This window comes from Gekko japonicus, unplaced genomic scaffold (assembly GCF_001447785.1).
Source record: "Gekko japonicus isolate JY-2015 unplaced genomic scaffold, Gekko_japonicus_V1.1 scaffold838, whole genome shotgun sequence".
NCBI lineage: Eukaryota > Metazoa > Chordata > Lepidosauria > Squamata > Gekkonidae > Gekko > Gekko japonicus.
Genome location: NW_015177034.1, coordinates 645,589 through 653,738, shown reverse-complemented (window position 1 = coordinate 653,738; position 8,150 = coordinate 645,589). Strand labels below are relative to the sequence as shown.

At 50.5% G+C, this 8,150-nt stretch overlaps 1 protein-coding gene across 1 annotated transcript in view; it reads right to left on the bottom strand.

Annotated features, from left to right (window-relative positions):
- The window catches only part of RECQL4 (RecQ helicase-like 4), a 48,424-nt gene that overhangs the window by 3,569 nt on the left and 36,705 nt on the right, over nt 1-8,150 (bottom strand). The window contains exons 19-23 of the mRNA XM_015427954.1: nt 6,996-7,125; nt 6,338-6,510; nt 4,346-4,532; nt 3,174-3,342; nt 1,205-1,313 (exon numbers count right to left, since the gene is read on the bottom strand). Of these exons, the coding sequence (XP_015283440.1) occupies nt 1,205-1,313; nt 3,174-3,342; nt 4,346-4,532; nt 6,338-6,510; nt 6,996-7,125 (768 nt within the window). The remainder of the gene's footprint in view (nt 1-1,204; nt 1,314-3,173; nt 3,343-4,345; nt 4,533-6,337; nt 6,511-6,995; nt 7,126-8,150) is intronic.

Here is an 8,150-nt window from a genome sequence, read left to right as displayed (position 1 = left end):
CCCCCCGTTAATAATTAATTTTATTAAAAGATAAGTATACATAAACAAGATTGCTGTTTAAACATTAATACAAACTGTAAGTGCAGATACATTGATATCGCAATGCCGTCTATTAACTTGTCAGCAGGATCTTCCTACGACCATATCCTTGTCACTTTCTTGTGATTTTACAGAAAACGATGTATTACCAGCAAATACTGGCTATGCAGAATGGATACATCTATTGAGAATTTTTTATGGTCTGAGCACTCTCATAAAATACTATTGAGGTCTTTCTAAAATATATCTGGATTTATTATACGTTATTACTTTAGTAATATTTTATTTATTTATTTATTTATTTATTCTGGGATTTATATCCCGCCCTACCTGTACGGCTCAGGGCGGCAAACAAGCGGCAACGCCGAAAGTAATAGTAGAATGATTGGAAAATCACAAGAAAGTGACAAGGATACGGTCACAGGAAGACCCTGCTGACAAGTCAATAGACGGCATTGTGATAGATGTATCTGCGCTTACAGTTTGTATAAATGTTTAAACAGCAATCTTGTTTATGTATACTTGACTTATCTTTTAATAAAATTAATTATTTTTTTAAAAAAGATTTGCGTCCAGCAGCACCTTAGAGACCAACAAGATTTTTGGGATACGAGCTTTCGAGAGTCAAAACTCCGTTTGTCAGAGGCAGAGGAAGGCAGAGAAGAAGAAGAAGAGATTGGATTTATACCCCGCCCTTCAGTACCCAAAGGTGTCTCAGAGCGGCTTACAAACTCCTTTCCCTTCCCCTCCCCACAACAGACACTCTGTGAGGTAGGTGGGGCTGAGAGAGCTCTTGACAGAAACTGCTCTTTTTTCAAGGACAGCTCTTATCAGAACTACGGCTTGCCCAAGGTCATCCAGCCAGGTGCAAGTGGAGGAGTGGGGAATCAAACCCGGTTCTCCCAGATTAGAGTCCGCACACTTAACCACTACACCACTGAAGAAACCAGGAGCTGAAGCACACAGCGATGCGGACGCTGATTTTGTCGGCTCTTCAGCAGAGCAGCCCGTCTGAGGTCCGGTGGCCTTTGCCTTCCCAAAGGAAGAGATCGGCCAAGGTGGAGCCAAAAGTCAGGGGCTGCCAAATGGTGCTGCTACAGTGTCACAGCACGCACGGTTCAAACAGCCCGGAGGCCGAGAGACGGCAAGAGAACTGCACCCTTACCGATGCCATGGAAGATCCTGGCCACGGCCCTGCCGGAGAACTTCTCATCTTGGCGGATAGACAGGAAGTGGCGGATGTCAGCTCGGATCTGCTCCTCCCAATCCCGTAGCTGCAATTAGGAAGAAGAGTCCGGTGTGAAAGAGTTATGTGCACATGCAATGCAGAGCTGTTCAAGGCGAGCAATGGCTGGCTTTTCCACCTGAGTACAACTGGTACTGCAACCTTCTGGATGAAATCTGCACCGATGGCAGTGAGCTGTTTCTTTCTGACTTCTAGCTGAGCCAGTCTGATCCTTTGCTCACCCTCCACTCAGTATCAGTGCCTGCCTCTAATCTTACTTTGCAGGCATGGAAAAGAAGGAGGAGGAGGAGGAGGAGGAGAAAAGATTGGATTTATACCCCACCCTTCACTCGGAGTCTCAGAGCGGCTTACAAACTCCTTTCCCTTCCCCACCCCACAACGGACACCCTGTGAGGTAGGTGGGGCTGAGAGAGCTCTTTCCAGGACTGTCCTTGAGAGAACAGCTGTGCCAGAACTATGGCTTGCCCCAGGTCACCCAGCCAGGTGCGAGTGGAGGAGTGGGGAATCAAACCCGGTTCTTCCAGATTAGAGTCCGCACAATTAACAGCAACACTACACTGGCTCTCTGTATGAACCTTCACCATATGAGGCTTCCTTATATCGGTTGATCCATCTTTGCCTAGGACTGTCTACTCTGACTGGGTAGCTCTCCAAAATATCAGGCAGGAATCTTTCTTAGCTATCCAAGATCCCTTTTAAACAGGAGACACCAGCGACTGAACACAGGAGATTCTGCATGCGAAGGATCTATTTTGCCATTGAGCTATGTCCCGTCTCCTCAAACAAGCAGAGAACAAGATCAAGGTTAGAACCCAAGTCCCCCACACCCCTGAGCAATTCCCTAATGAAACCGATATGGCAACACACAATTTACATAAATACATGTGCAAGAATGTCTGCCATGCACCCTTCCTGAGCCAGTTTGGTGCAGTGGTTAAGTGTGCGGACTCTAATCTGGGAGAACCGGGTTTGATTCCCCACTCCTCCACTCGCAGTTGCTGGATGACCTTGGGCAAGCCATAGTTCTCTCAGAGCTGTTGTCTCAAGGACAGTCCTTGAAAGAGCTCTCTCAGCCCCACCTATGAGTCACAGGCTGTCTGTTGTGGGGAGGGGAAGGGAAAAGAGCTTGCGAGTGAAGGGCGGGGTATAAATCCAACCTCTTCGTCCTCTCAGGGTAAAAGGTAAAGGTTCCCTTGCTCGAAAGCCAGTCGAATCCGACTCTAGGGTTGCGGTGCTCATCTCCGTTTCAAAGCCGAAGAGCCAGCGCTGTCCGTGGTCATGTGGCCGGCATGACTAAACACCGAGGCGCACGGAACGCTGTTCCCTTCCCACCGAAGTGGTACCTATTTATCTACTTGCAATTTCTTGCTTTCGAACTGCTAGGTTGGCAGGAGCTGGAACTAGAGATGGGAGCTCACTCCATCATGCGGCACCCGGGTCTCGAACTGCTGAACTACTGACCTTCCACAGCCTGCAGTTCAGCGTCTTAACCACTTCAGCCACCGCAGATCAAGCTCAAAAAGGTTATGAAAAATTCTATAAAGTCTCAAGTAACTTTCTGCGGTGCAGTACTCAGAGTCTCAGCTCTGGAAGATCAGCAAGGTCGACCATGGTTAGTCCTTGGGTGGGAGACCACCACAGAAATCCGGGGTTGCTATGCAGTGGCAAACCACCTCTGCTTGCCTCTTGCCTTGAAAAGGCTACGGGATCGCCATAAGTCACCTCCAAATTCACAGCAGTTTCCACCACCAAACGATGTCGGGCTGGGGCATGGAAAGCTACTGTAAAGCCAAGCCCTTAGCCCGAGTACGATGGGTTTCCAGAAGACCTGCCAGTTTGACTCCATCCTGTGAAGCCAGAGAAGGAGTAAAGACGGGATCTTACTCACTTTAATGTCCTGGAGGCTCTCGACGCCCTGCTTGTCGTCCTGGAGCACAGGGTCCGCCTCTTCTGGCATCATCGCCTTCTCGAAATAATCCATCAGCAGGGCCTTCAGTCGGGAGCTCCTCTCCTCATCCCCACAGTCACAGCACAAGGCGCTGGACCGGAAAGCCACGCTGCCCCAAAACACAAAAGGCGTGAGAGGTGGGGATAGGTGAGGCTCCCCAACCTTTTAAAGCCTGCGGGGGCACCTTCGGAACACTGTGTGCAGTTCTGGTCAGTTCTAGTCACACCTTAAAAAGGATATTATAGCTTTGGAAAAAGTGCAGGAAAGGGCAACTCGAATGATAAAAGGGTTGGAACACTTTCCCTATGAGGAAAGGTTAAGGCGCTTGGGGCTCTTTAGTTTGGAGAAACGACGACTCAGGGGTGACATGATCGAGGTTTATAAGATCATGCATGGGATAGAGCAGGATGAGAAAGAGGTACTTTTCTCCCTCTCTCACAATACAAGAACTCGTGGGCACTCCATGAAATGGCTGAGTGGTCGGGTTAGAACGGATAAAAGGAAGTCCTTCTTCACCCAAAGAGTGATTAACACATGGAATTCACTGCTACAGGAAGTGGTGGCAGCTACAAGCATGGACGGCTTCAAAAGGGAATTAGATAAGCATATGGAGCAGAGGTCCATCAGTGGCTATTAGCCACAAGGTATAGATAGGGACTCTGGGGCAAGTGATGCTCTGTCTTCTTGGTGCTTGTGGGGGCAACAGTGGGGGGGCTCCTAGTGTCCTGGCCCCACTGCTGGACCTCCTGATGGCCCCTGGTATTTCTGGCCACTGTGTGACAGAGTGTTGGGCTGGATGGGCCATTGGCCTGATCCAACATTGGCTTCTCTTAGGTTCTTATGTTCGGAATTCTGACACACAAAATGGCTGCACGGTTTTGCCTTCAGTCAGGCAGTGGAGATCCTTCTGCTGGGGTGGCAGCTACCGACAGAGCAGTCAATCACATCTCCAGGGGCCAACCAGAAGCCTGGCTCGGCAAAAGACCAACCCAGCCTGGCATCTCACGGACCAAAGAAAATTAGTAAAGAGGAAGGCCCGCAAAGGCTATTGCCAAACACTCACACGTTCCCCCTCCCCAAGTGGTTTTCAGGCTCCGTTGGCAGCCACTCACCTCTGGAAGGCTTGGAAGCAAAGCTGGAGCTGGCGGAGAGCAGCCTTTTCACGGCCCACAACTCGGCCGTGCAGGACGTCACATACGGAGTCCAGTTCCTGATCGGAGAGGTCGCCATAGGAGCGCAGGTAGAAGGAGAGCTCACTGAACTCCACCAGGACCCTGCTCTTACCAGGCGCATAGGAACCTGTGCCGGGGCAGAGGGGAAGAAGAGAATCTTTCTCACAAGACGAGAACTCCTGGGCACTCCATGAAATTGCTGAGCAGTCAGGTTAGAACGGATAAAAGGAATTACTTCTTCACCCAAAGAGTGATTAACGCACGGAATTCACTGCCATAGGAGGTGGCGGCAGCTACAGGCATGGACGGCTTCAAAAGGGAACTGGATAAGCATATGGAGCAGAGGTCCATTGGTGGCTATTAGTCACAAGGTATAGATAGGAACTCTCAGTCTGGGGCAGGTGATGCTGTGTATTCTTGGTGCTTGGTGGGGGGGGGCAACCGTGGGAGGGCTCCTAATGTCCTGGGCCCACTGCTGGACCTCCTGATGGCACCTGGTATTTTTGACCACTGTGTGACAGAGTGTTGGACTGGATGGGCCGTTGGCCTGATCCAACATTGGCTTCTCTTATGTTCTTATGAATTGGATAAACATATGGAGCAGAGGTCCATCAGTGGCTATTAGCCACAAGGTATAGCTAGGAACTCTCAGTCTGGGGCAAGGGATGCTCTGTATTCTCGGTGCTTGGGGGGGCAGGCAACAGTGGGAGGGCTTCTAGTGTCCTGGCCCCACCGCTGGACCTCCTGAGGGCACCTGGTATTTTTGGCCACTGTGTGACACAGTGTGTTGGACTGGATGGGCCATTGGCCTGATCCAACATTGGCTTCTCTTATGTTCTTAATTTTGGTGTGTGTGTGGTAAAGCCTTGTGATCCCTGGGCCCAGCTGTATCCAGCTGCTGCTTTTGAACCACAGACACCTGGGCGTGATTTAAATGTAATGCTGGATGAGGCAAAAGAATTCACCCACATCACCTACTGCCCGGTCCTTTCCACTGGAGATGCCAGGGATTGAACCTGGGACCTTCTGCATGCCAAGCAGACGCTCTGCCACTGACCCGCAACCCCTCCCCGTTCCCACAGTGTCTTGTTGAAACTGGTCTGTCCCTTGTACAAAGCAGCTGCGTGGGCTACTCAAGCAGTTCAGCAGACCCCCAGAGACCTGGCTTCCCTGCCCCCATCCTGATCCACACTTGAGTGGCAGCTCGGGCACACGTGACATCCCACCCTCAAAAGCTCTTCTCTCCGCCAGTCGTAAGAACATAAGAACATAGTCCCTCATCCAGCACCCAGAATACAGAGCATCACTGCCCCAGACAGAGTGTTCCATCTGTACCTTTTGGCCAGTGTTCCCTTGTGGCTCATAGCTACTGATGGACCTCTGTTCCATACGTTTATCCAATCCCCTCTTGAAGCTGTCTATGCTTGTAGCTGCCACTACTTCCTGTGGCACTGAATGCCACGTATTAATTACCTAGTTCTTGCCTAATAAAAATAGTTATGCTTTACTTTAAATAAAATCATAAGTTCTCTGTTTACTCTGCTGCCAAAGATCCGCTATCAACCCCATAGTATTTAACTGTGCCGCAGGAGGGTAGCTGTGTTGGCTTGCAGCAGATTAGCTAGATCTGAGTCCAGTACCATCTTAGAGACGAACAAGATTTTTGTGGTATAAGCTTCTGAGAGTCAGTGCTCGAAAGTTTATACTCCCCAAATCTTGTTGGTTCCTAAGTCTCTTCTCAGAGAGTTTGTTTTAAACAGATCTAATGGGGAGGGGGGGTTTGCTACTGTCCTAAGCTAATGGAAAAAAACCTCTTCTAGAGCTGAGCTCAGCACTAGACTGAGTACAAATCAGATGATTCATCACACCAGGATCCCAGTCCTGATCAGTGTTCCCTCTAAGTCCTCCTAGCGTGGGCCCCCCTTCAGTTACCGTTCTGTAGCGGCGTGTTCCACTGCAGCTGGCGGAGAGCGCGTTTCACAGGCAGGACCTCCCAGCCCATGGAGTCAGCCAGCTCAACGACGTCAAACTCCACGGAACTGGCGTGAGTGAGATCGATCCCTTCGAGGTGCTGCTGGGCCAGGCAGACTGCCAGAGGGGGGCACCTGGGGTGAGGCAGAAATGGGAGGTCTTAGCTGGACAACTCCAGTCAGGGGGGGGAGAGAAAAGGAATCCTCCCCAGTAGAAAGCATTGGTCCTGATGGGTGCAGAAAAAAGCTGGATGACCCATGAGCAAGATACAGAGAAGTCATCTCAGGAATGTGCAGAACTGCCAGTATTCAGTGGGTGACCACTCAGTGGTTTGCATGTTATCCCTTCCCCACGGTTACCCCAGAAAACCCCCAGGTGTATGAAACATGCTTCAAACACACCTAAACCTGATAGCAACGTCTGGGTTATCTTAGATTTTTTTAAAGCACAGAATGCCACACCACCCTTGAGAGAAACACCTGCATTAACAGTGGGGGACTGGAGTATTTGGCCTCCCCACTGGCTCCCAGCCCCCTTTCTGCCCAGTCCATCTGCCCTCAATGTCTCCTGCTTTGTATTTGCCATTGGAACCACGCAAGAGATCCTTCCTCTCCTTTACCTTTGGGCTACTGCCCGCAGCTCTTGAGGGCCACCATAGCACACCAGCTGGCACACGGAGAAGGTGGGGTGCAGCAGTTCCACCCAGTGCCAAGGGTGCAATTCCAGGTAACACAGAAGCGTCTCTATGCCTGAATGAGGAAAGAAACCGTGCTCAGTGCAGGGCAGAGATGTTTGCTGCTGCGCATCTTCTGCAGCCATCCCCAGCTCCATAGAAATCAGGCCAAAGAAATCTTTGTGTCTTTTGTTTACAATGGAACCAGAGCCAGCATCTCTGTAGCTGGGAACAGAAAAGCAAGCTGGCAATGCCTGGACCTTTACAGCCAGAGATGCCAAGGATTGAACCTGCGGCCTTCCGCAGACCAAGCAGATGCTCCACCACTGAGCTGCAAAACTGTGAGCTAGCTCACACTAACTCAGCTTAGAGGGAACACTGCTCTGTATGTGTGTGATGCACTCAACATGACGCTCCTTTACACACAATCCTACAAGTAATGCTCTTCCCCTGACCTGGATGGCTCAGCCATGGCCAGTCTCATCAGATCTTGGAAAACAAATGTTAAAGTAACAAAATTGGTTGCCTTTAAAGAGAATATCAAGTGGGTCTGAGATGTCCGGGGCTCTCACAGTGCGGGGAATGTGGGTGGCTCTCTCGTGTTCATGCATGTTCCACCTCATATGATGCAGCATGAGCCTGCAGCCTCCTCCTCATCCCCCCCCCCCCCCCCACAATGGGCCTCCACCCCCCCCCCCACCCCCCCCCCCCCGATTTATTCTTCTGCTATGATTTAGGGCTCTTTCCCCTACTTCTGGCAAGGAAGAAGTTAATGGGGCAAGGCAGACCAGAAAGCTGTGTAGGAAGAATGGTGCAGAGATATTCTCAGAGAGCCAGTCTGGTGTATTGGTTAGAAGCGTATCCCGGCCCTTGTACCTTTCCTGCCCTACAATGTCTTATCCCACCCCTATAATGTGTTAAAACCTAATTTATATTTTAAAAAAAGATCTTGGAAGCAAAGCAGGGTCGGCCCTGGCTAGTGCTTGGATGGGAGACCACCAAGAAAGTCCCGGGTTGCTATGCAGAGGCAGGTCATGGCCCCCCCCCCCAAGAACTTAACAGCAGCCATGTTGGATCAGGCCAGCGGCCCATCCACTCCAA